Genomic DNA, 26,954 nt, shown 5'->3' on the forward strand with positions numbered 1-26,954 from the left:
GAAGAAAGTTCGTATAAGTCGATTAACATACTCTTTATATAGTTTAATTAATTAACTGCTTTGAAAGAAAACTGCAAAGAAGGAAAACTAGAGAAAGAAAAAGTAAATTCAAAAGATGAAACTTTTTCATTTTTGATGTGATGATGATGTTGATCATAAAAAATACAAGAGTCGTGTGAGAAATTCAATTCACCAACTTCTGGTGTATAGGATTGATTGACTGGATGGTAATCATAATTTATTTGGTAATCTCAAACAACAAACTACATAAGTACGTAACAATTGTGCTACAAAAGACACTTCTACTCAATTAATATTACTAAAAATGGTTCTCCTTCTTCATAAGATCTACTTCAAATAAATAGGATTTACTTGTATAACAATAATGAAAGAAATTTATATTTTCATTGTAAATCAATACATAATATACTAGAAAACACTTCCCCTTTGTTTGCTTCTTTTTTTTTTTTTTTAATTTTGCATGTTTATTTAACTGATAATCTTCCTTGGAATGTCTCTTTCTTTTTTGATTTTCATTTCAAATCACTCCACTAGCTGGATGTTGTGGTTGTTGCAGTTCCAAATTCTTTTTATTTTTAATTTGTCGAACTAATTCTTCAACTCGTTTCCAACCTTCTTTTCTATTTGCTTCACGTTGCTTTTGTTCTGCTAATGATTGATGATAAAGCACAGTACAATGATCATACAAGATTGGATTATGATCCATAAACACTTTTAATGCTCCATAAGCTAACGAATGAATACTTCTATTCCAATTTGATGTTGCTGAATTATGTTGTAATAACCCTCCAGTACCATCATCAAATGCACCACCAAAATCATCACCTAATGGATTATTGGGATTTGCTCCTCCTGCTCCTCCACCCATGCCAGTAAACAGATCATAATACTCCTCATCAGACATCTCATTACCATTGGAATCCGTATTAATATTCATACTATCTGGATTATTTATACTGTTATCATTGTTATTATTATTATTACTATTGTTGTTGTTGTTGTTGTTGCTTATCGAAGCATGAGCTTGGAAAATATTGTAGTGAGGATGAGAAGGATTATTCATACTTGGAGCTATTCCTTGTTGTAAATCTTGTAATACTAACCCATTATCAATTAGATTACCATTAGCATCAGTAGTAGCATTAGGGAATTGAGCTAGTTTTTGATTCATTATACCATTTTCAATACCCGCTTGAGTTGCATTTGTCAATTCATATAACGATGCAAAAATTATCGGTAACACAACTTCAGCATTCTCTGTAATTAACGTCAAAAAATATTCATTTGACCAATAGCACAACACTTTTTCACTCACTTGGAAATGAGGCGAACTTATACATTTAGATAATTGAGCAAATAAAGGAATTTGGATTTTAACAAATTCATTTGGCTCCATCACTTCAAATATGTCTTCAATTTCATTCAAAAACATAACCTCTTTAGGACTATTAACTTTAGGCCAATACCTAAGCAAACCCATAATCACATCTTCAGTTAAGGAGGGATCTTTTTCTAAAAATTGGACAATACAATATGCCAATTGAGGATGATATAACGATAAACACTTTACTTTATGTAATGGAATCAATACTCTAACCAAGAAAATCTTGTGTTCTTCTTTCAATGGTAATGCAAACCCATTAATAATTGACCCCAATATTTCTAATAATTCACCAATACCATTGAATCTTTCTGTTTCGTAAACAAATTGTAGGAAAACATTATTTATCGATTTTCTAATAAAACTTCTTAAACTTAAAAATTTACCATAAATACGATGTAAAGTGGTTTTCAAGCAATCACGTTCTCGAGGGTCTTCACTATCAAACAACTCTAATATCCTCAAAATGAATTCATGATCGATATATTGTTTGGCAACTTGATGTTGGAAATCAGGCAGTTCAATGAATCGTAAGAAAAATTCATAGATGGCTTGCATATGGGGCCAAGCTAATTCACTTACCGGCTCATCTTCATCAGGATCATATATATCACCAATAGGATTAACTGGGGGCGGGATTGGTCGGAAAAGATTCTTTTTAAACATAGTGACCACATGTTTATACATTTCATCAGTGTATGTGAAACGGTTGTTGGATATAAACCCAATCAACTCTTGTAAAGTTATTCTTTTGATTTCTTTGCCCCTAATATCAAATGTTGGATCACTAAAATCAAACATGATATTACATTGATCAATTTTCTGTATAAACAATTGAATTTGTTCTTCAGGTAACACTTCATCGAAATTGGGCAATTTAACAATTTCTTGGTATCTATCCGAAGATGTTGGTTCAAATCGAGAAGATGAATGTCTTTTGGGGGTGACAATCAAATCAATGTCAATATTCTCTTTCCCTGGAGAAGCAATATTAGGAGTCAATTGGGAATAATGAGACTGGGCAGAATGTTGGCTATGAGTCGCTTTACCCTCAAATTGATTATGAAATCCCATAGACGAGTTTGGAGATGTTGGTGTTGGTGTAATTGGGTGATTCAAATTGAATGATGGTGCCGGACCAGAAGCCACAATCGAGGGCACATTGCTTGTATGTGCATTGGCATTCGCATTCAAGGATGTTGAAGATCCTGGTAATAACGTGGATGCTGTTCCTGTTCCTGTTGAAGAAGAACCAGAAGAAGTTGATGCATTATTGTTAGTTGGTTGGGAAGGAGACCCAAAAACATTACCAGAAGTGTCCTCATCATTATTAACAACAATTTTGGGAGAACCTTGAGAAGGCAGACCTTGAGGAGAAGACGCTGATGTCATGGTTATATTGCTGGCAGTAGACTTTATCGACCCAGCACTTGTCGAGCTATTATTTCTGGATGGACTAGGAGAATTGGATTTCAACGATCCAGAAGTGTTTGTCATTAAATTTTTCGAACTTTGCAGGGAAGAAGAAGATGTATTCAAACTTAAACTGCTTGGTGAAGAAGACCTTTTCTCAGTTTTTTCCCGTTCCTTTTCTCTTTCCTTTTCTTTCTTTTCTGTTTTTTTGCTAGTTGATTGACCCTTGTTTCGGGTCAATCTGTTTTTGAATCCTTTCATCATTTTGGACACTTTTCAATAATAATCGAACACACCCAGAATGTAATATAGTGGGGAGGGGAGGATGAAAAAGACTGTGAGTGGAGTAAACAAATATAGTAAAAAAAATGAACGTTGGTCTTGAATATCAATTCACTTTTTGAGGAAGTTGTATAAGGTGTGTAAATGCAGTATACAAGTGAAAGGAAGCAATAAAATGACTTCACAAGGGTATATTTCGGTAGAAGGTTGAATATAGTATGTTGGTGACACAAGATAATAGTTCAGGAGAAATAAAAATGACAACAAATATAAGTAATCCTCCAATCAGATATCAAAATAGTAGTCAACTTTCAAACAATATCCAAATATCAAAGAAGTAATAAGATTGATAGATAGATAAATAGATATGAAAAAAAAAAGAGAAAGTTAGACAAATGATGATTGATTTGTGTAGGTTGTAATTTGAAAATAGAAAACAAGAATAATTTGAATTGAATTGAATTAGAGAAAGAAAAAAAAAAGACTGTTGTTTGTTGAAAAGTGGAAAAGCAAACCAAAGGGGAACCACCAAAGAAAATTAAATGTCAACAACAAAATTATAAATTCTAAATGTCGCGGTGGTGGACTTTTTTTCATTTTAAGTTGTTTGTCGCGGCGGTGGTGGTTCTTACAAATAGTATTTGTAGGCTGTACTTTTCTTTAACACGATTGAACTAAGAATTTGGGCGTGTCCTTGTATGTTGTTGAATGAGAATATGTCGTCGGAATGTGTTAATATATCAAACAAGGCTTCTTTTTCGAGTCAACACAAGAGCTGTTATGAGTAGGGTTATTAATATTACTATTCTTATATCGATTAATTCTTTTGGTCGGATATACACAGGGGAGGAGGGGAGTGGGGTACGTTAGCGAATGTAAAAGTATGTTTAATATAAGTATACTGAAATTAGGAACAAACAAACACTGAAGTCATTCCATGTCAATTAACTACCATTCGTTACCACTCGCCAATAAAATATTACACTCTAATGAGTATAGATATTCCAGAAATTTTTAATAGAACGGAATATATACTGTTCCTAAGAGGGTATGTAGCGCAATATCTCAATTGACAAAATAATCTACTAAAAACTTCTGAGTCTTGAAATATTGTCTGATCTGATTCTAATGTGGTGTGGTAGTGTATGCACGTTAAACTGAATGTGAAAAACGACAAGTTATTTTCACATTTTTCAACAAGAACATTAGAACTACATCTACAATTCAGGCTCATTTTCCTCTTCCCAGTTATAATAGTCTCTTAACAATTTTGAAACAAAAGAATAAAGTAAGAATATTTGGGGAAATCAATGTCTTTCGACATTTTCGTTCTCTATTGTGTTTCTACAATATACAAGAATTCGATCTTTGTTAGTGTGTTTTTTAACTAGAAATCTTGATTGTCTTTCTTTGAGTTAACTATTGGTCATACACACTACTCTAATATGTGACGTCACACACCTATTTCTTTTCTGCATCATGTCTTTGGTGGGTGGTGACAAGTTAAATCCTTGGTTCATGCTTTCTCCTCATCGTTATTTGGTTGGTTTGGACTACTTTTGGCTATGCATCACATAACTCAAATATGTGTTCCATCCAATACTAATAATATTAACTGCCAATAATCTAAATTGAACTGGCAACAAATAGAAATTGAAGAATTGGAATAATGGCCATACTAGCCAGTTGCTTTTCAAAGTAATCCACCAACTTGTGTTGAATTTATCAATTATATTGTCTAAGATTGCTTGTCTATTTTCTAAAATTGTCATGGCACTATAATATAATGGGATACCAATAAATGGGGCAAACACCAATTGATCAACAATTACTCGTAATAGAGTTGACATTGATCGTTGAAAATGAGGTTTTTGAGCACTCCGTGTCCATACGACCTTGGTGTTTAAAAATTTATACCATCTGTCACCTATAGGGGCAAATATTAACGATCCATATATAATGGCCCGAAGGTTTCTTAAATAGTCAAACGGTTGCAGTTGTTCCAGTGTGTTGGTATTGTTGGGAAAGAGGAATTGGGCCAATGCATCGCCACCACCAACTAATAACCCAGTGGTGATCATATTGGTGATCAATGGTCTTTTAATTAATAATGCATTATATCTATTAAATATGTACTTCATTGTATATCTAAATAAAAAGGAGTATTTTGGTCTATCAATGTGTCTAAAAAGATGGTAATTGTGATTGTGTAAAGGTTTGAATGACTTATAAAGTGGGAAAATCGAAGAACTAAAAAAAAAAAAAAATTGTTCATCAGGATGCCATGAAAACAAGGGAGAGGCGGTAATGGTAGTGTGGATAAAGGGAAGTAAGCCTTGGCGGAGAAAATAAAAAAAACACTACCATATTCCATTGTATGCAAAAAAAAAAAAAAAGTGTTATTAATGATTAAATGAATATTTAAATACAACAAGGAATACAGAAAAAGACTCTCTTTGTCAGAGGTATAGACCTGAGGTTTTGCAATCACTTTTTTCCTAATCATAAACCATGGTGATTTCTTGAGCGTCGTCTTCAATATCAACTAATTCTTCAATCTTTCTACCACTTCCCTTCCCATGACCTTTAGTATTATGAACAAAACTCAAAAATCCATTCCAACCAGTAGCCCAAATATTCAGTGCCACAATACGCAAATGTACTGGGATAAAGTATAAATTAAACAATTGGAACCCTGGCCATACAGTCCAACTTGCTTGCAACACTGTCCACCAATTATTATGTAGTTTATTGGCAATCACATCAAATGGGTTTTCATGTTGTGCTAGTAATACCATCACAGTATTATAGAGTGGGATCCATATTAACCCAGGGAAAATCAATTGATCCACTCCCAATCGGAAAACACTATCATAAAAATGCAATTTTTTCTTTTCATGAGGGATTTGTTCCATTTTCTTGCGTTTCAAAAAATTAATCAATGGGTTTTTAATCTTGGGTAATGTTTTACCATGCCAAAGAACACTTATTGGAGCAAAGAAAAAAGTTCCGTAAATTAATGCTCTGGCGGTACGAGCAAACACATAACCAGACGCTTGTTCAGTTTCAATGATTTCTCCCTTGTCGTTGACTTCTTTATGGATGGTTTTATGAGGAAATAATTGCTGAGCAAAGAAATCTCCTAAACCGAAGAAAATTCCGGTGGTGATCATATTACTTCGAAATGGATATCTTCGTAAAATCTCATTGTATCGATGGAATAAAGTTGGCATTATTTACTAGCTGAACCTCTATTAGTATTCATTCAAGAATATGATAATGAAAACCTCACTAATATTTTATCCATTCTATAAAAGGAATTCCAGAAAGATATAAAAAAAGAAAAAATCGAAATCGAAATCGGAATCAAAAAAAAAAAAAAAATAAAATATTGTGGTTTTTTAAATGTTGAAAAAATGGAAAAGAAACAGTTTTATAATGCCTCGCTTTTTCTTCCTGAAATTACCGTAACCTCGAAAACTAATTTACCCCAATCAATGGTAAACGAGTCAACGTTCCGAATATTGTAGTTACCACCATCTCAACTTAACAATCGCAAAGTCCCTCGGACAAAGAATTTGGCGCTAACTTCTTCAAACTAGGAGCCGAAATCGGACTCAACAACTAAATGAGAATGAAAAAATTTCTTTTTTTTTCTTCACCCACAACAGAAGGACATGCCGATTGTGTCAAAAAGAAAAGAAATTTTATTACAAATATTTGATACTCTAACTAACGGCTTACACCAGAAACTTGGCAATGGTAGCACTGATACTTCTTATTGTACATTTTTTTATCCACTCATACGTGAAATTTTCAATTTAGTTATATAAAGAGTGTATCGGTTTGTCTCAAATATCTTTTGCGACTAGGAATAGACAACCAAGCATTCTCTCTATTGTCTTCTGTTTTCTTTGTAGTTATTTGTTGAGGGTTCCCGACAACGAGCCAAACTCGTTGTTACCGCTGTTTGTCGACTTGCACGATTCCAAAACCATCTTACTCATACATAACTGAAATTGTAAAATGGTACTAAAGTGTCTAAATTGTATTTAAAGAGCACAAACTACAACCCATTTACTTAAGGAATAATTTGACTAACTGTATCAATAGATTTTTGGAAATCAATAAATTTGAATCGAAGTAATTCTCTAGTTTTTTCATTTTTAATTTTACTTCCAGCTTTCTTCCAATCTTCAGCTTTGGATGGATCGCCTTTAGGTAATGGAGAATCCAATTGAGGGAAATCTTTACAAATTAAAACTAAAATACTTTGAGTTGTGAATAGACCTTCTGCTAAAAGTAATCTTTTACCCTGACTTGCATCTTTTTCAAAGTCAATAATATGAGCTCGAGCAACATCTCTAAAATCATTGAAATTACCAATTAGTAAACGTGTCAGTAGATTTCAAATTCAAAAGTCCATTAAGGATTATCTGATGATTTGTTTGTGATTTATTCTTGATTTCAAAAGCTTGTGGACCAAATACATAAACTGGATTAATAACAGAAAGAGTGAAATTTGGGTTTTCCTTTTCAACAAACTCACAAGCGACCATCCCGGCAAATTTCTTTGATCCGAAATAATCATTGAATGGACTAGTTAATGATTCTTCAGCGGTAATAATTGATGGGCCTTCTTGGTCATCGAATGTACCAATAGCTGCATATGATGATGTGACTACAACATGCTTAATTTGTGGTCCATACATTTTAATAGCTTGCAAGGCATTTTTTGGTACCTTCAACAGCTGGAGTTAATTCTCTTTCAATATCAGTAACATTGAAATAGAATGGAGAAGCAGTGTGCGAGAGAACAGTGATTCCAGGATTTTTTTCTTTAAGGTATCGTCAAAAGCTCCTTGTACAGATATATCTTTGACAAATTCACTTTCATTAATTAAATTTCCGGGATGTTATGATGCTTCTCAAAGCCACAAAAATGTTTATGTCGTTCTGTATGCTGTTTATTGAGAAATCGTCAGAACTCTTGGCGAAAGTTGCAAAGTATCATATATTGTCTGTTATTATCTATCCGAAATCGTGGATAGTTTTCCAGTGGTTAATCGCTAAGGATCTTTACTCATATTTAAAATTCACTTTTTTTCTTCTTAACACAGAAAATCAGTTGTCAACGACCCTAGCAATACTTCTTCTTCTAGAATCGCCATCAGTAAAGTAGGGTCATGAATTAGTAGAGCAGACTTTTCTTTTCCTACTATTGATTTCAATCCCTCTATTCTTCTTTTGATTCTTTAATCCCTCATGTATATGGGGAAAATAATTGAAATGATGGTTATAAAGTGAGCAATTTAACAGGGGATATTATAAAATATACGTCCATGCAATGGTTCTAGGATAAGAACTCTTATCTATGCGCCTCCAGAATGTGTGGACCAAAATTATTATTATAATTAAACTTCTTACCGTAATTGTTTGCTACTTTTTTGTGTGTGGAAATGGATGCAAGAAAATAAAATAAAAGGTTACACGGATAATATTTTGCGGAAGTTTCTTTGAATGCGGAGATAAGCTCATCCGTAATTCACAAATCTTTCAATTGTGAGCGATAAACTTTGAGCAGGCTATGTTATGATTCTGGTATAGCCCTGATAGCTAATCTAAATGTTTATTCCACTGAGAAATTAGTTGTTTATATAATCTGCTAAAAAAAAGAAACATTTTTACCCATAGAATAGTAGTAAATCCACATAGGACTCTGAGTTTATGTAGCGGGTATAATTTCGTAAGCAGCATTTAAAGAACCATCAGAGGTAGTGATTGGTTAGAATAGCATATATTCGATGGGTTCCGTCAGAAATTGGGTTTATAAAAATGAAGTTGGATTTCTCGATGGTGGGAAAAGGGCTGTCATTTATTGATTAGCCCCTGCACTAATTATAACCGACCGGACGGATAAAATGATTGTGGTTGTTGCAGCAACATTAGTTGCAATTCTTAACACAAAATTGACATAAAATCGATTGTTTTGTATTTCATAATATCACGATTGTACAACACTTAGAAAGCAATCCAAAAAAAAAAAAAAAAAAAAAAATTTTTACATCCGCTCAAGTAAACCTCATTGGTCCGGCTATTCCATCGAGTAAATAAATCTAAAAAATCTAGCCGTTATCCTACTTATTCCACTTTTAATTGTCTCAAACACTATATATAATCATGTAGTGAGTTCAAATTTATAATTTTTCAAAACTTTTTCTTCTTCAAACAAAGTTTACTCTTACGAAATAGCATGGATCTTGCAGCAATTACGGAATGGACACCCACCACCACGGCAACTTCAACTACTTTATCAACCATCGCTGCTACATATGTCCCAGCTTTACAATCCAAAATATCCGATGCAGTCCACACATTAACATCCAAGGGATCAACCATTGCTAATATGGATTACATTAGCGCCTCGCGAATAATCCGTGGTGCACAAGCGTCATTATCAATTATTTCAGCGGAACAAGTACTTGAAACAGCCACTGCCAATAATATACAAGCACAAGCGACACAAATCATCTGGCAAGCAACAGAGAACCTCTTGGATTTGGCATGGGAGGAAAATGTTTATGATATACCTCGATTAAATCGTACAGCTAATATAATATTCTTAGTGTTGTTTGCCATTACATTTGCCATTTCTTGTTTAATGTGGATTAAATCCCGATATTGGTGGTTCAATGTGGCTTGGACTTGTGGTACGGCATTAGAATTTCTCGGGTATTTAGGTCGAGTATTGTCATTTAGTGATATGAAAAAATTTGATTATTATCTTTTGCAATTGATTGCCCTTACATTGTCCCCAGTTTTCCTAATGGCAGGGATCTATTTCCTATTTGGGCAATTAGTGGTTATCCATGGTCGACATTATTCATGGTTAAAACCACTACATTATTCATATATTTTTATTACTTGTGATGTGGTTTCATTGGTTATTCAAGCAGTTGGAGGTGGTATGACTGCGATAGCTGCTCAAGAATACAGAGATGCTAACCCAGGAACGTATACCATGATTGCTGGTATTGCCTTCCAAGTGTTTTCCATGTCAGTGTTTTTATTATGTTGGCTTGTCTTTTGCTGGAATACCTATTTCCTTGATGTTACTGCCAAAGAAACCAAGCAAAGTCCATATCAAAAGAAATCTTTAGTCACATTTATTAAATTGCTATTGAATGGGGATGATGCCAATATGTACAAGCTTAAAGTGTTGGATAAGTATTATAATCCTGGGTATAAAGATTTACGAAAACGTCCATTGTATAATTATTATGCTCTAGCTATTACATTGGCAGTGATTGCAGTTTATATTCGTTGTATTTACAGGGTTGTCGAATTGGCACAAGGGTTTTCCGGTTATCTAATCACTCATGAGGTGTATATAATGACCTTAGATGCGACAATGATTGGCATTTGTTGTATAATATTCATTCTTTTCCATCCACATCTTGTCATGGGATCAAGTATCGCTATTGGGCTTAGAAGTATTGCGAAAAACAAAGATCAAGAAACAGGGGACAATCTTAACAAAGAAAAAATTAATGACATTGTTAGTGACAATGAAGAATCGACGTTGCAAGGTCAAAATGTTTTCAGGGGTGAACCTAATCAAGAGTACAAGGAGTGATTTTGAATGTTAATTAAGTGCGGTATGATGGTTTTTAGCTAGCTAAATGCAAGTGGAAAATGTGGCTATGTCGCTAAAGGGTACTTGGCTTTGGATTTGTAACGTGATAATACTACTACAGGTCAATAAATTAAGGAATTTTTTGGGGGGTGGTGTGGGGAGATGTTGCGGTATTTCCAATAGAATTGTATTTAAGCGGAATTTTGAATTTCGTAAGTTTAAGAGATGGCCAAAGTTCCAGTGGTTTCATTTTCGTGTCTCAATGGGCAAAATTCTCTTTCCTTCCACTTTTTTGCAACTACAAATTATCAATTGGAAATCAACATCGAGGCTGAGTTTAGTTTAGCTTGATTTGCAGTGAATATAGATTATAGAAACTAAACTACCAAGAATAGCATATAAAAATAGAAAAAAAAAAAAGGGTATTAGCCGCATTAACTTTTATAGCCTAAGTAGGCTGAGAGTTAGTTGTTTAAAATCTTATATTGCAGCAATCTCTTTGAAGTTTAATCTTAAAATACAAAATCAAAAGGAGGCTTTATTGTAAGAGCAATTGTATGAATCTTTGTTATAGCATGTGGTCCTGTGCTGTGTTGTGCTGAGCTGAGCTATATATTATTGGAGGCGATTTGGCACCACCACAAAAAAATAAGATGGGTGGAAATTATTACCGAATTTTATAAACACAGAACAACAAAAGAAGAAATAAAAGTACCCTAGGCTTCGCCTCAAACTGGCCAAGAAATTTTTCCGAATTGTGTTTTATTCTTCCACCCAATAGATGCTTATTAGCAACTTTATCACCGCTGTTTACCACCACCAACATAGTGCATCTTATTAAATGATTTTCCGTAGTTTATAAATAAAGTGATTTTTTTCTAACCACCTCAAATTCGTTGCATCTTTTTCGTCATCAACAACTAAGAAACTTTTCTATCATCTTTTCATTCCCCCCCCCCCCTTCTTCAACTATGAGTGAAGTTTTGAATTATTTATCTTCATGGACCCCAACTTCCACACCTACATCCACTACATTATCGTCAATAGCTACATCCCATGCTTCAAAACTTTCTCAAACTGTTGCTTCAGTAATTTCTGACGCCCCCACTGAAACTGCCTGGTATGTTTTAAGGTCATTGTCACAAGCATATCGTGGTGCTCAAGCTTCATTGACAATCATTTCTGCCGAACAAGTACTAGCTACAGCTACAGACAGTCAAGTAAAATCAAAAGCCACACAAGCGATTTTTGATGCTACTTTAAATCTTAAGGATCTAGCTATGGAACAAAATATTTATGGTTATGAATTAAATCATGCTGCTAATATCATATATTTAGTCGTTTACGCAATAATTTTTGCTTACACAATTGTAATGTGCATTAAATCAAGATATTGGTGGTTTAATGTAACGTTTGTCTGTGGATATGGTTTAGAATTTATTGGGTTTCTAGGACGAGTGTTGTCATTTAATGATACTTCCAATAGGAGTCTTTATATAATGCAATCTGTTTGTTTAACCATTGCTCCAGCATTCATTATGGCAGGTGTATACTTTTTATTTGGACAGTTGGTGGTCATTCATGGACGACAATATTCAATTTTGAAACCAATGTGGTATTCTTATTTTTTCATTACTGCAGATGTGGTTTCACTATTGATTCAAGCTGCTGGCGGAGCTGCAGCCTCTGTGGCGTCAACTAATCATGAAGATACTTCAACCGGGACTAACATTATGATAGCTGGTATTGCTGCTCAAGTTGCTGCGATGACCGCTTTCTTGGTGTTTTGGTTTGAGTTTATTAATCGTTTGTATTTTAAGAATTCCCGTTCTGATTTAATTTCGGATTGTCCTTATGGTCGTCGTTCAGTAAGCAATTATTTTAAATTATTGTTAAACGTCAAATCAGTGAGAGGACACCGACATACTCATTTAGAAAAGTACTACAACCAACAATTTGCTGGTATTCGACAAATCCCATTATTTGATTATATGGTGCTTGCTATGACAATTGCTGTCATTGTTGTCTATATTCGTTGTGTTTATAGAGTGGCAGAATTATCTGAAGGATGGTCTGGATATTTGTTTACTCACGAGCCATATCTTATGATTTTGGATGCAGCTATGATTGCTATTGCCGGTCTTGTTTTCATTCCCTTCCATCCAGTTTGGGTATTTGGTAAAAAGAATATTGTCAAGTTGGCAACCATTAAAAAGAATTTAGATGAAAAAAAGTATGAAGGGGTTGAGTATACCGATGATCTTGAATCACCGGAAGGCAATCCTAACGTGGCTGCAAATGATGTCCATTGTTTAAATAGTAAGTTATAAGTTATGCATTAGATTAAGTATTGTTTTAGATAGATGATAGATTCAATAAACAGGTTGTTCTGATAGAGCTAATCTTGGGTGTACAGGGTTTTATAATGGATCGTAAAAAACTCAAAGCCTGATCTCTCCCTCACCATCGATTATCAAAATGTGCGTGCCAAAAGTCATCGAAAAAAAAAAAAATTTGTTTTAAACATAATTCTCCATCTTTCCATTGAATCTAGCAAAAACAAACTTAGTTAACATAGATGACAGAACAAACTCTGGAAATTGTGGCAGATACTAATCCGCCCACACCCACAATTCCTCGTATCAAACGAGAAAAACCAACTCCTGAAGAAATTGAAGAACGAAGGAAATTGAAACAACTTGAAGTAATTCCAGAAGGATTATCAAGAAAACAATGGAAACGAGAATTGAAAAAACAAAGATGGCAAGATACAAAACAAGAGTACCTTGAAGTTCAAAGGGAAAAGAAACGACTTGCACGTCAAAGAAAACGAGAAAGGATGAAGGATCTTGATGAAAATGATGAGTTACGTAAAGCTCAACGAATTCCATCCCGACAAAAAACAACTAATAATGTATCAGTTATCATTGATTGTGATTTTGATAAATTAATGCATGATAAGGAGATTGTATCTCTTTCAAACCAAATCAAATCATGTTATTCAGCCATGAGACATTGTAAATATAAACTCCCCATACAAATCACATCATTCAACAAACGACTCAAGCAAAGGTTTGAAACACAATTACATGATTACCACCTTTGGCAAGGCAATATAGCCTTTACTGGTCGATCCTTGACTGAATATGTTACTACTACCCTTAATTCTGAATCAAACAATAATGAAGATAATAATAATACCACTAGTTCAGCAGATACGATCAACATGGAAAACTTGGTTTATCTTACTGCTGATACTGATGAAGAAATTACTAAATTGGAACCAAACCATACCTATATTATTGGTGGGATAGTCGATAAAAACCGTCATAAACATCTTTGTTATAATAAAGCCAAAGAATTGGGTATAAAAGTGGCAAGATTACCAATTGGTAAATATATAGAGATGAATGGTAGACATGTTTTGGTCACTAGTCATGTCTATGAATTGCTTTGTAAATGGTTTGAAAATGATGGTGATTGGGAAAAAGCGTTCAATAAAGTGTTGCCACCAAGAAAGATCAAACTGAAAAGCCCTTCATAAGTATATACTTGTCATTCTATAGTGTTTAGTCTAACATGTGTAAATATCATTACTAAGTACCTTGTCCTTTTGTTGAAACTTGCAACTTATCTGTTAATTATACTCAATCAATTAACCATAGTATTATATAGACGGGCAAGAAAAAAAAAAAAATGAACTGAATCAAATTAATGCCATTAGTTTAATGTTATATTCATTACACATATAACATCTGCATCGGAATTAAATTATGACACCACCAATCAAGTCACCTTCTTCTTCTTCTTCTCTAATTGATTACGAGAAGTTATCTGAACAACTTATGACAGCATACACTAAAGAAACACTACAACGCAATTTGCGAAAGTTCGACCAACACCGCCAACAACTCAATCAACTTTTCAACCAGCCTGTGGTTAAATCAATATATTCATTATCTGATACTATTGATAAATACCGTAACAACCATACTGGATTAGATATTGTTTTGGATACTATTGATTTAGCAAAAATTTATGAACGACTTGAAATAAGAGACAATACCAATATAGATAAAAATTTAGATTATGATGATCTATTAGTACTTGAGTTATTGAATTATTTTAAAAATGATTTTTTTAAATGGGTAAATAGTCCTGACTGTACATCTTGTGGTTCTAACAAGGAAGTTCAATCATTAGGAGCAATCAAACCATCATCATCAACAACAATTTCGGAATCCGAGGCTAAAATCGATCAAATATCCGTTGTCGAAATCCATGAATGTAAGAAATGTCATCAAAGAATTGAGTTCCCGAGAATAAACAATCCAGTTACATTATTGACTAGTCGTCGTGGAAGATGCGGAGAATGGGTCAATTGTTTCATGTTGATATTACAAGCATTGATCGGTGGTGGCGATGAAGACAGTGATAGAATCAGATATGTGTGGAACCAAGAAGATCATGTTTGGTGTGAATACTATTCATTAAGCTCAAAACGTTGGATACATTTGGATCCTTGTGAAGGTGTTTTTGATGAACCGTTGTTGTACTGCAATAATTGGGGGAAGAAAATGAGTTATGTCATTGGATTCAATCATAATTATATTATTGATTTGAGTGATAAATATATTGTTCCAGAGAAACAAATCCCCAAGAATTCAATTGTAAATTCCGAAAAAGTGAATTTTGCCATATCATATTTGAACAGTGTCAAACAATTAACCTACCTTAAGACAATTGAACAACATTACCAAGGAGTTGATGTACAAGAGAAGGAAAAATTGGGTTTACTTAAGGTTTATCGTAATTTTCTTGTTCCATATAACAAGGAAATCGCCCAAATAAAACCAGAATCAACAGAAACTACACCATCGTCGGATTTACCATTGGGTAGACAATCGGGATCAACTGAATGGACTAAGACTCGTGGTGAAAATGGAGAATCCTAAATTAGTTTATTGAGTTTAGTTATATTAGAATGTTTGTATTGAGTTTATGAATATGCATAGGTTGATTATTTGCGGCTTGTCTGTAAGATTCTGTTTGAGAATTTTTTTGATATCAAAGGTAAACCAAATTTCTACAAAAATTACATAAACAGGAAATAACTGTCAGGTTTGACAAATAACAATAACCGCTGTATATTTTAGAGCTAAATATATCCGATTAAGACTGTTTTTAATAACTTAGCCTTTTATAATCAATAGTAAGAATGCCACAAAAAATTTGGTAAATCTAGTTAGTATAAAGAACCGGTACATTTCCAACTCAACAAGAAAGGTCCCTTGGCCCAGTTGGTTAAGGCGTGGTGCTAATAAATTCATTTTGTTACGCCAAGATCAGCAGTTCGATCCTGCTAGGGACCATTCATTTTTTTTTGCACACAAACCAACCAAAACGAGAAATACAAATTAGGACAATGAAATCAGTACAGTATTCTTTGAATATAGAACAAACATATCATACATTGTAGGGTTGTAGGGTAAGAGATCCTATCTTGGGTAAGTTGTGGTATTTCTTTTTTTGTAAAATAAATCACCACCGACCTCAATAAAATCGCACGAGATTCAATCTGTGTGTTGAGCTTTTTCTTTTGATTCACAATTCTTTACTTTACTCCATACTTAAAACTTCCTTTTTTCTAAAAGCACTTATGGTTATTTTATCACCCCATTATAATAATGATGACACTTTTGGGAATTCTGACATGGATGATGTATGTTTAACGATTACAAAGTAATTGCAAATGATATAGAAGTACTAACAAACCGAATCGATAAAGATGGAGTGGAATCCAGAAAAACAACTTTTGTTAGAGAATTATATCACGAATTATAATGGACAACTTAATGACACCAGATTATTTTACAATAACTTAGATTGGAATTACATTTTTAATTTAGTTGGTGTTAACGATCAAGAGTTTTTGATGTTAAAGATTGATGAAATATATGATGAATCAATAAATGTGTACTTCAAAGATGACTTTAATATAAATCAACTCGTGGACCATTGGAAGTCGAAAAGCAATCCCATTTACCAAGAAGTTGTACAAATAGTGGAGTCCTTGGGATTAGAATCATTTAAACTAGAAGCTCTAGAAGAATCAAGTTCGAATCAAACACCAGCTAAAATTACGACCAAGACCGAGACAATTGTTACAACACCAACCACAGCTAAAAGAGTGTCATCTACACCAGTTCCAAAATTAACCAAAACAGAAAGAAGATTATCACTTGATTTAATGCACCCAAGACCTTCATTTGGACTAAATCAAGAATCACAATTGGTAAAACCACCAATCACAAGTACTACCAATATTCATGTACATGCCCAACAAGAAACAGCATCAGACCTAAACCCGCCAGTAAATCTACCTTCAAAGAAAAAATTTACTTTCAATAAAGCCAAGTTTACAATATCAACAAACAAACGACAACAGGAACAACAAACTAACACTGCACCTCGCCAACGGAGAACATCTACTGTGGATGAACAATTACCATTGTATATAAGAAAACAATTGACCAAGAATCGACCGCAACAAACAATCACCCCTAAACCATCGAAGCACCAGTTTGCTCAAAATTCATCACCAGCGAATTCGTCACCTCGTGGAAGTTACAAGAGATCTTCACGTATACAAAATCTATTGTCTAATTCGCAGTCATTATATGTACATTCGAAAGATCCGGCAAATAGTGCAGAAACAAGCACACACACAAGCAATGATACAGATCTACGATTACGTTATTATTCTGACGAGCTCGATGATGAAGATAATAGAGAGTATATACTGCCTGATCTGCTAACACGTTATTTTGGAGTACATGAAGATCAAGAAGCTGAAGATAATACAGATAACGATGCAGATGATGATTCTGAGGAAGAAGAAGAAGAGGAGGAAAATGATTTTGTTAATGTTGGTGATGATCACGATGATTATTTATTTAAAATATAATACATGGAAACTAATTATCTTTAAATTGTTTCTCACTCTATAACTCTAATTCTCCTAATAAACGATAGCGAATACTCATACATGAATAATGAAAGTGCACTTGTTGGTGCAGTTTTCAATACACTTATTCCAAACCCTTTATATAACCCGAAAACACCTTCATTCTTTAGTATGGTTACAAATATATGCAGAGCTGTATAAGGTCTTCCATGGACCACAGAACACATTTGACATCTTTTCCTCAAAGTATCTAAAGGAAATGTGATACCTTTGGAAGTAGCTCCAGCTATGAATCCACAAATTGCCTCGATAAATGGAACTCGTTGATAACTATTGGAAAACTCACGCGCTAATTCGTATGACCAAAACATTAGTCCTGTAGTGCTTGAAACCGATAACATTGCTGGTCGTATACCCGCATAAATCCCACGTATTCCTTCCAGTTTAATTATATCTTTTATTGTTCCTGTCATTGATAGTAGACCACGATTTTTGTTGGCAATCAATCTCGTTCGTAATAAGTCAAACGGGTAAGTAACTAAAGTACTTACAATCCCGGAACCTGTACCAACAATCAATGAATGATTAGCTGAAGATAAGTTGATACGATAATTCTTTTCTAATTTGGAAACCAGTTTACTTATTACTGAATATGAACCAAATTGAACTCCTCCATATAAAATATATAGTATCTCAGCTGGAACATTACCCTTCCATAATGCAATTATCCCTTCATTTTCTAATAGATTTTTCACTATTGTGACCACCGATTTCCGATGTTTAAACCCTTTAGGTTGTAATTGAAGTCGTATTTTGATAGTATCTAATGGAGCAGTGAATGCACGAGAAATAGCCCCTGCTATTGAACCAGCCGCTAAAGCTTCAGTAGGTGTGACATCTGCTCCTTTCTTTAAATGGTCTTCTCTTTTAGTTGACATTCATATATATAAATGGGAAAAATGTAATATGTGTGTTCGTTAAATCTCTTTGCTTGCTGTGGCCCGATTAAAATTTCTCTTCCACTCTCTCACACTTTTCTTTGTTTTGTTTGGAGATGGCTTTTAGAATTATGTGCGGGGCCAATTCTGGTTCCATTTTTTTCTTCTGGGCCAGTCCCCTGCACGCGTTCCGGCTGGCAACTACAAACTCCGGGTAGACTGTAACTTAGAGTAAAAACAAGTGTTAGTAGCTTGAAGTAGAATTCTGATTTGTTATAGCATTAATTCAACGCCGTCATAGCTTCTTCTCAATCTGCTATTACATTATAGTTCTTGATGGTTGGTATTTTCTCTTAATGTAGGATGTCAATCCTATGGCGGCCCGCATATTAATAAACACCTAAAAAAAGTTACTTATCATTTTAATGCAAGCCATAATTCTCCGTGACGCGTCAAAAAAAAATATTTCTATTTTCTCTTATTTTCCAGCATCTTACACATCAACTATCATTTATCACAACTTCTTTCACCAAGAGTCATGATAATGGATATTCAAAAACACCCATTGATACCGAGACACGTTTTCATTACTATAAGAAACAATTTCAACGCTATTGATAATGTTTTATCCTTACATTATACTAATCATACCTCAAATCCATTGCTAAACAAGATATTAGGCCAAGCGTCTTCATTAACTCAAACAAAAGTTACCATTACTCATTTAGAACAAATCATGGAAATAACCGATTCATTGTATGAGATATATCGATTAGATGAGGAATTAATAATTAAGTTTACTTCAAATACTCAACTTGCTCAACGTAGAGAGGTTTTCATAAGACATATCAATGAGTGGATTCAAACCCATCAACAGTTGAATACTGTACCACCAAAAAAGTCATCATATACTACTGAAGCAACATTTGCATTGTGTAAATCACTACCGTCATCACCGGTATCATTTTTGAAAACTTCACCTAACAAAATCATTAAACCTCGATCAGCCAATTCATCACCAACAAAAATGAAGAATCGATCATTAAATTTTTCTGATTTGAAAAATGATTCATCAAGATTCAAATTTAAAGAAAAATTGGAATCAATAGAAAGTAGTAAATTTAATGGATTATCATTATTAGAAAGAATTAAATTAAAAGAGAAATTACGTAAGCAACAAGAACAAGACGAATTATCGATGCAACAAACTCCGCAAGATAAATATCAAAATTATTTATTAACGAAAATCCCCATGATTTATAATGCCATTTATCAATTATATCAATGTCAACCAAATAATTGTAAAACATTTTCCACAAAGAAACTTATCCAAACCATCCAAGATAGTTCTTCTTATCCGGTAATCCCTGACGAAATTCATGATGGGATGAAACTTTTATCAGCTAAACTACCAACAAAACTTGATATGATTGAAAAGAATGATATTAAAGTTATTCGTGTTACCAATTTAAATAGAGATCAAGATTTAAAGACATTCGATACTTAGGAAATCACATAGATAGAGACTAATAATAAAATAATGAATGATAATATATCAGTAAAAAAAAAAAAAAAAACCTAAAATACAATCCAAATGTAACTTAACAAAATAAAGAAAGAGAGAAAATACTATCTATTACTATATCTATGCATCAACTTCATCATCTTCTCTTAATGCAATATCAGCTGCTTTAGAATTCATAAAGAAATATTTCAAAACGTATTCTATTGCAAAAGTAACCACCAAATCTAATATTATGCATCCAGTTAATTTAGTTTTGAAATCAAGTGTCATTGGAACAAATTGCATGACTTCATTCAATTCAGGAATAAATTCAGTGGAACAAGAAAATGTTAAACCAGCAACTCCCAATAATCCATAATACATACCTTTGTTGGAGGTAATACTTTCTCTGAATGGTAATCCAATATAATTAACAGCAAAAGTGGAAACTTGTTGAGCCAATTGTAATAAGAACATACCAGTATTTAACAAAGATGGACTAAACTCTTTTTCTAAATCAACTTTTGGTTCTCTTGGTTCAAGAATATAAATCTCCCTAGTAATATAAATCAAAGTAATAATATGAACGGCAAATTGTCCTAAAATTGACCCCATAATATAAATATTGAAAATACCATCTTGAGGTCTTTCCTTAGATAATTTCTCTAATGGTCTACCACGTGAGATTGATAAAAAGCACACAGATAATAAAATACCTGAAATAGTTGCTTGTCCATCACCAAATTTCATCCCAGCTAAATATAACACGGAAAGGGAATAAGATGAAATCAAACAATTCAATGCCAAAATCTTGTACATTTGAATTGTTGATACTAAGGCAACACGACCTTGACGAATGATATGAGTAACAGTATTAACATTAGCCAATTTAGATGTAAATGGAGCTGCCACAGAAGCATCACCCAATTTCAAAACTGGTGCTTCATCTTCAGCTTCTGCATCATTCATGGCACCAAGAATTGTATCAGCAAAATTACTATTAGTATTAAACCCACCATTGGCATTCTTTTCTGGAACTTTAACTGGCTCCTTCATGGCTTCAACAACAGCTTTTCTCATATCATCAGTAATAGTTACACCTTTCTTTTCCATGGCTTCCAAATATTTAGGATTCAAAGGCCCTGGTGGATATAAATGAGCAATAATTGCTGGCACAGGTGGTGCCGGTTTACCCCAATTGTTGAAAATTTGAGATTGTTTTTCATAAACTTTCAATGTAGCTTCAATCTTTCTATTCTCTGCAATTTTATTCATACCTTCTTCAGTACCATTCAAAAGAGCAACCCCAATATTGGCTTGTTTCAAAGCACCAACATCATTAGTACCATCACCACACATTAATGTATTATAACCGGCATCTTTCAATGAAGTAATAATAAATTCTTTTTGTGTTGGTGAAACTCTAGCATATACCCAAGTGTGTTTTAACAATTCCAAAATTTGTTCATGATCACTCAAATAATTTAAGGCGTACCCGGTAATACAAATATCATACTTGCTAAACAATTCAAGATTGATTTTATCTGATGATTTAAATGGGATAACAACTGATTCAGTAACATTTCTCCATACCAAATTGTCATATTCACCAATTTCATGATGGTCTTCAGGAGCATCCAAAATCAAAACTTCTTTAGTGGTAATATTAACCTCTTTGGCAACATGACAAGCAGTTAATGGATTATCACCAGTGATCATAATAGAACGATGTGATGATTCATTCAACATTTTAATCGTTTCAATGGCATCATCTTTCAATGGACAATGGAAAACAATAAACCCAGCAAAATGTAATTTAGATTCAATATCTTCACGTTTAACTTTGTTGACGTTAACATTGGAATCTAAATACTTATAAGCAAGTGCCAAAACACGGGATCCAGATCTAGTGAATGATTTATAAATCTCTTCATAATTTTCCGGAGCATCAATAATCATATTACGAATAGTTTCAGGAGCACCTTTAGCAGCAACAAAATTCTTACCAGAAATTGTATTAATATGGGAAATAGTAGAAGATCTCTTAAGGGCAGATGAAAATTGGAAACGACGTAAAATCTTAATTTTTTCCTGTTTGCCTTTACTTTTTTTGCTTTCCCTTTCTACGGTGTCATGAGCACCAACATTCCAATGAGCTGCTTTTAATGTTGCTTGTTCCATTGGATCACCAACAACTTCACCATCATCCAATCTAACCAATGCATGGGCTGAACCCAAAACATAAGATGTAGTTTCTGGTGCATCGTCACAAATGTATAAATGATGAATATCATCATTTTTAAAACCAGCCAATCCTTCAAATACCAAATCTTCAGCAGTTAAAGTACCAGTTTTATCGAAACAACAAACATCAATTCTACCAGCTAAAGGAATTCTGAATGGTTCAGTACAATAGATGTAGAATTTTTGTAATTTGGACAATGATGAGTTCACTGCCATGGTCAATTCCATGGGCAATTCAGGAGGAACAACAGATGTGATAACAATAATACAATCCAAAATTAATTTGGATTGGATTCTACCCATTCTGGTACCTTCAACCCAAACATACCAAGAAGCAGCAATGGCAAATATTAACAAAAACAAAATAAAAAAGAATGCTTCTTTATTACCAACAGAAACACGTTCACTAGAGAAAATCATCATACGAACTAATGAACCTTGAGATGTTTCAAACCCAGTCTTGGTAACAACAGCAAAGGCACCATTATCTGGAGCAACAGGGACAATTGGTGATTCAGGTTTGGTAACTTGTAAAGCCATAGTACCACCATGTAAAATGGAGTTTTTATCAAATCCTTCTGGTTGTAATTGTTCATCTGCTGGTCTTAATTTAATAGATTCTTTCAATAATGGGGTAGATTCACCCGACAACATGGCTTCATTGACAATTGCTGATCCATCAACTAACAATAAATCACATGGTAAGGCACTTCCTTCACTAGTTCTTGTAATTGAAATCAAATCACCAGGTAATAATTCTGTAGTTGGAATTTTGATCCATTTACCATCTCTATGAGCATACACATCGTATGGTTTAATACCCATACTTTGGAACTCTGCCATAGTGGTTCTTCTTTGGAAAACAGTAGTCATTTCAAAGGAAACTAACATAAACAAGGAAAACAAGGAATAATACCATTGTTCATCCATACACCAAAGGGCAACACAAAAGATTTGAAAAACGAAAAATGGTGCTACTGCATGTTCTTTGAATAATTCCATAAATGTAGGAATTGGGATATCAAATTTATTAGATCCATAATTTCTAATCATTTTTTCTAAATCTCCTGATAAACCTTTAGTATTTTGATACACGGTTAATTTTGGTGATTCATCGAAAACAAATTCTGGTGGAGAGAATTTACCAATTTTAGAATGGAATAAATATCTTCTCTTTTGATATAAGAAACTAATTTGTTTTTCACCATCATGGAAAGTTTCACGATTAATTTCACAAATTTCACCCATACCGGAATTTGGTGCTGGAGTAATCTTTATATATGAAGCATCAGAAATCTTGTCAACTTTAGTATAATTGAACTTGGCATTAATATCAATGTTCCAATGTGGCATCAACCAAAACAATAAATTCACAGAAACAATAGCAATGGTATATACAAAAGTCCATTCTTTACCACCAATGTACTTATCATATTGTTGGAAATAAACTTGTAAGAAGATCGGATATACAATGGAAAAGGGCCAAACATAAGGTCTTAGAAAAAATGCCTTCGGTACCAACAATTCAGCACCTTGAATCGCCGGATTTGCAACTAAATCAGACATAGTTTGATAAAAGGGATGTGTTTTTTTTTTTTATATATAAAATTTCTTGATTGTATTGAATATGGGAAAGAAAAGGGTCAAATGGCAAAATCCAACGGGATTTAGAATTTTTTTTTTTTTTTTTTTTTTTTTTTTTTTCCAACGAACATTGAAATTTTTTTTTTTTTTTTTTCTTCTTTCACTTTGTTTATTTTTCTCAAACATTTTTCGTGCGCTGTTTGTACGGATACGAAGCAACGCCAACGCCAACGCCAACGCCACTTGCAACGGTAATGCAACAATATCACGCTAAGAAGAATTAAACAGAATCATCCTACTGCTCATGTTATCAATTAAAGTCATATAAGATTTAGGATTGATAGTCAACTAGTTTAATACTGATGCGAAAACTAGGTCTCAAGGTCAAGCAACACTCATATCGGAGGATTGTTTTTAAATTGGTTCAACCCAGGTCAATTTATCAATGTTATCTACCTGTAATCAAGACTTTCTTAACCAATCTCCTAAGCGACAACCACTGGTTAAGCAAACAAGAGCTTTGCCAAAAAAAAAATAATTTTGTGTAATCGATATCAGCACGTGACTCCGTATATAGATTATGATAAAGTTTTAATATCATCAGTAACTGTTGTTTTGAAAACGTTTGAGTGAAAACCATGAACTTTTACAAAGGGCGGTAATGTTGATTATCAGTGTACAATGCTGGAATTTTCAGGCAACCCCACACTAATTCATATATATCTAATAATATACTTACAGTCTTATCTTGATTTAATGTGTTTATGGTATTTTACACACAAGGAGATTGAGTGTAGAAACACTGCCTGTTTTGATTTTCAATTATAAATTTAAACCTTTTCTATATTCAATTTTACAAAACAATATTTTTGAACAAGGCATTTGTTTAATGTTTGGAGATCAGAACTATAAATGTCTTCATTTTGGCTATGTCATTCAATAACTAATGGATGAACAAAATCTTTAATGGCTATAAAATAAAAGATAAGTGTTAGACTATTTTAAACCTTGTAGAAAACAGCAAACGTATGAAAAATGTGTGTTGAATTTACTATCACACACTACGATCACCCAGTTTAAACATCAACACAAACACATATTCATTTGCCACCTGGTGTGAGGTAAAATACAATTTTGTCACTAACATATATCTTAACAAGAAATAAAGCCAAGACTGTAATTGAAAGGCTTGTTTGATGGCTTTCTAACACTAGGAAATGTCAGTTGGATTTGCAGAATAGGTAAGCGCTACCATTACAAGGAAAGAAGATCAACGAAAAAAAAAAAAAAAAAAAAAGCACTGTTGAACAACAACCAATCCAATATTCACTTCTCTTAGAGTATAATATTTTTACAACCAATCGTGTGTTTAAAGAAAAAAAAAAAAAAAAACAAAAAAGTCATTCAAAAAAATGAACACTAAACAAAATGGAGATCCCCCAAGCCTTGCAAGTTTAATTTTAAAGATAGTTGCTATAACTACCAGAATTCAATTTTAAACACTTGTGGGTGAGAGTATTGAGTTGTCTGGCAACAACTATCTTTAATAACATGATAAGTTTGACAACTCTTCTCAAAATGCTATTAAACCAAAAAAAACTATAAATACCAGGGTAGATACCTCCCAAAAATATTAGAATTTGTTACTTCTTTCCAATCATTATCACAACTTGATTACCTCAATTCATTAAATAACCATGAAATTTTCCACTATTGCTTTATCTTTGCCATTAATTGCTATGGTTCAAGCTGGTATTTCCAGTCCTACTTATTATAAACCAGAACATACTGAAGTTACTGGGGTTGAAACTGTTGATTATGAGTTTGCTTTAGGAGTCAGAGAAAAATGTGATGAAGATATCATTTATTTAGTTTATGAAGTTGATGATGGTCAATTGGAACGTAATGATAAGAAAGTTGATTGCAACTGCAAATCCGAACCAGTTATTTATCCAACCCCACGTCCAAGTAAAACTTATTGGAGTGGTGGTGACGACGGCGAATGTGATGAAGATTGTGATGATGAACACAAAAAAAAGGGATATAAACGTGGTGAAGTTGAAGAACCATGTGAAACTCCTACTTGTGATTACTGTACTATTGAGAAATCTTTCTGTCAAGATCATTTTACTTTATGTGATGGTGTTTTGAAAGATCAACGTTCAGCTATTGGTTCAATTGTTTCCAATCATCAATTCCAATTTGATAATCCAGTTCAAAAGGATGCCTTATATACTTGTGGTTGGTCAATTGTTGAAAAAGATTGTGTTAAATTGTTAGCTCTTGATGGTTGTACTGATTTCTGGGAATGTCCAGTTGATGATTGTGGTACTTACAAATTATATAATTCTGCCATTGATTCCAAATGTAAGGAAATTGAAATCATTGTTATTTTATTTGAAGAAGAAGAAGAAGAAGAAAAGAAGAAGAAGCATACATCTTGGTAAAATTCGTGCCAATTTGGATTTAGAATAACTTGTCCTCAAATAAAGGGTTGATTTTATTTTATTTTTTTTTTTTTGCATTCTTTTCTAGAAATTTTCGGTTCAAAATTTTGATTTTATTTCTTCGTTTCATACTAATTGAAAAGTGATACCTTTGTTCATTGGTAGAAATGATTTTACTTTCTATTTTTTCGGCTCAACTCTTTTTTCAGGGTTAAAATTTTTTAGGTGTTTTATAGTATTTTATTAGTTTGTAACGAAATATATGAATACTTACTACATCTAAAAATTTTGTGCTTGATTTTGTAAGGTTACTCCTATTTATTTTAAGCTGCAAAAAAATTGTTGACGTGCGAGATTACTTACCAGCACCAACCGTGTGTAGTACAATGTTATCTACTAAATGACGTTAATTCAACAAGCTTGTCCAAACTACGACCTCCAATGGTGACTAATAACGAAATCACAATACACTACACCAGAAGTTGAATAATCAAAAATCTGTGAACTTACAAGAGCAAGCGAGTATACCACATAATT

General features: G+C 33.3%; 12 protein-coding genes, 1 non-coding gene and 1 pseudogene across 13 annotated transcripts, besides 1 other annotated feature; 8 read left to right on the forward strand and 6 right to left on the reverse strand. All coding sequences in view use genetic code 12, as the record gives it.

Annotated features, from left to right (window-relative positions):
- Positions 1-538: 538 nt before the first annotated feature.
- On the reverse strand, positions 539-3,079 carry CD36_20780 (serine/threonine-protein phosphatase B-type regulatory subunit, putative; the record flags this gene model as incomplete). Its single annotated transcript, XM_002418512.1, has 1 exon — positions 539-3,079. One exon carries the CDS (start codon positions 3,077-3,079, stop codon positions 539-541), a length of 2,541 nt encoding a protein of 846 aa, XP_002418557.1.
- A 1,571-nt stretch (positions 3,080-4,650) lies between these two features.
- Positions 4,651-5,238, reverse strand: CD36_20790 (ethanol metabolism and heat shock tolerance protein, putative; the record flags this gene model as incomplete). The annotated part of the gene is made up of 1 exon (XM_002418513.1): positions 4,651-5,238. One exon carries the CDS (start codon positions 5,236-5,238, stop codon positions 4,651-4,653), a length of 588 nt encoding a protein of 195 aa, XP_002418558.1.
- A 357-nt stretch (positions 5,239-5,595) lies between these two features.
- On the reverse strand, positions 5,596-6,330 carry CD36_20800 (ethanol metabolism and heat shock tolerance protein, putative; the record flags this gene model as incomplete). Its single annotated transcript, XM_002418514.1, has 1 exon — positions 5,596-6,330. The coding sequence occupies one exon, from the start codon at positions 6,328-6,330 to the stop codon at positions 5,596-5,598; it is 735 nt and encodes a 244-aa protein (XP_002418559.1).
- Positions 6,331-7,178: 848 nt separating this feature from the next.
- Positions 7,179-7,994, reverse strand: CD36_20810 (annotated as a pseudogene).
- Positions 7,179-7,994: a sequence feature (oxidoreductase, degenerate fragmented pseudogene, putative;~Similar to S. cerevisiae GRE2;~In S. cerevisiae, NADPH-dependent methylglyoxal reductase (D-lactaldehyde dehydrogenase); stress induced (osmotic, ionic, oxidative, heat shock and heavy metals); regulated by the HOG pathway).
- A 1,356-nt stretch (positions 7,995-9,350) lies between these two features.
- CD36_20820 (RTA1-domain protein, putative) lies at positions 9,351-10,733 on the forward strand (the record flags this gene model as incomplete). The annotated part of the gene is made up of 1 exon (XM_002418515.1): positions 9,351-10,733. One exon carries the CDS (start codon positions 9,351-9,353, stop codon positions 10,731-10,733), a length of 1,383 nt encoding a protein of 460 aa, XP_002418560.1.
- Positions 10,734-11,704: 971 nt separating this feature from the next.
- CD36_20830 (RTA1-domain protein, putative) lies at positions 11,705-13,063 on the forward strand (the record flags this gene model as incomplete). Its single annotated transcript, XM_002418516.1, has 1 exon — positions 11,705-13,063. The coding sequence occupies one exon, from the start codon at positions 11,705-11,707 to the stop codon at positions 13,061-13,063; it is 1,359 nt and encodes a 452-aa protein (XP_002418561.1).
- A 248-nt stretch (positions 13,064-13,311) lies between these two features.
- On the forward strand, positions 13,312-14,277 carry CD36_20840 (trna (guanine-n(1)-)-methyltransferase, putative; the record flags this gene model as incomplete). Its single annotated transcript, XM_002418517.1, has 1 exon — positions 13,312-14,277. One exon carries the CDS (start codon positions 13,312-13,314, stop codon positions 14,275-14,277), a length of 966 nt encoding a protein of 321 aa, XP_002418562.1.
- Positions 14,278-14,506: 229 nt separating this feature from the next.
- CD36_20850 (de-n-glycosylation protein, putative) lies at positions 14,507-15,688 on the forward strand (the record flags this gene model as incomplete). The annotated part of the gene is made up of 1 exon (XM_002418518.1): positions 14,507-15,688. One exon carries the CDS (start codon positions 14,507-14,509, stop codon positions 15,686-15,688), a length of 1,182 nt encoding a protein of 393 aa, XP_002418563.1.
- A 330-nt stretch (positions 15,689-16,018) lies between these two features.
- On the forward strand, positions 16,019-16,105 carry tRNA-Ile (AAT). The gene has a single exon. It is a non-coding gene; the product is annotated as a tRNA-Ile (tRNA).
- A 287-nt stretch (positions 16,106-16,392) lies between these two features.
- CD36_20860 (conserved hypothetical protein) lies at positions 16,393-17,700 on the forward strand (the record flags this gene model as incomplete). The annotated part of the gene is made up of 2 exons (XM_002418519.1): positions 16,393-16,455; positions 16,522-17,700. 2 exons carry the CDS (start codon positions 16,393-16,395, stop codon positions 17,698-17,700), a joined length of 1,242 nt encoding a protein of 413 aa, XP_002418564.1.
- A 32-nt stretch (positions 17,701-17,732) lies between these two features.
- Positions 17,733-18,638, reverse strand: CD36_20870 (mitochondrial thiamine pyrophosphate transporter, mitochondrial carrier family member, putative; the record flags this gene model as incomplete). The annotated part of the gene is made up of 1 exon (XM_002418520.1): positions 17,733-18,638. One exon carries the CDS (start codon positions 18,636-18,638, stop codon positions 17,733-17,735), a length of 906 nt encoding a protein of 301 aa, XP_002418565.1.
- A 538-nt stretch (positions 18,639-19,176) lies between these two features.
- On the forward strand, positions 19,177-20,145 carry CD36_20880 (conserved hypothetical protein; the record flags this gene model as incomplete). The annotated part of the gene is made up of 1 exon (XM_002418521.1): positions 19,177-20,145. The coding sequence occupies one exon, from the start codon at positions 19,177-19,179 to the stop codon at positions 20,143-20,145; it is 969 nt and encodes a 322-aa protein (XP_002418566.1).
- Positions 20,146-20,283: 138 nt separating this feature from the next.
- CD36_20890 (ER membrane ion transporter, putative) lies at positions 20,284-23,952 on the reverse strand (the record flags this gene model as incomplete). The annotated part of the gene is made up of 1 exon (XM_002418522.1): positions 20,284-23,952. One exon carries the CDS (start codon positions 23,950-23,952, stop codon positions 20,284-20,286), a length of 3,669 nt encoding a protein of 1,222 aa, XP_002418567.1.
- A 1,715-nt stretch (positions 23,953-25,667) lies between these two features.
- On the forward strand, positions 25,668-26,417 carry CD36_20900 (mannose-containing glycoprotein, cell wall constituent, PIR family member, putative; the record flags this gene model as incomplete). The annotated part of the gene is made up of 1 exon (XM_002418523.1): positions 25,668-26,417. One exon carries the CDS (start codon positions 25,668-25,670, stop codon positions 26,415-26,417), a length of 750 nt encoding a protein of 249 aa, XP_002418568.1.
- Positions 26,418-26,954: the final 537 nt, after the last annotated feature.

The sequence above is a fragment of the Candida dubliniensis genome, chromosome 2 (genome assembly GCF_000026945.1).
Source record: "Candida dubliniensis CD36 chromosome 2, complete sequence".
NCBI classification, from domain to species: Eukaryota; Fungi; Ascomycota; class Pichiomycetes; order Serinales; family Debaryomycetaceae; genus Candida; species Candida dubliniensis.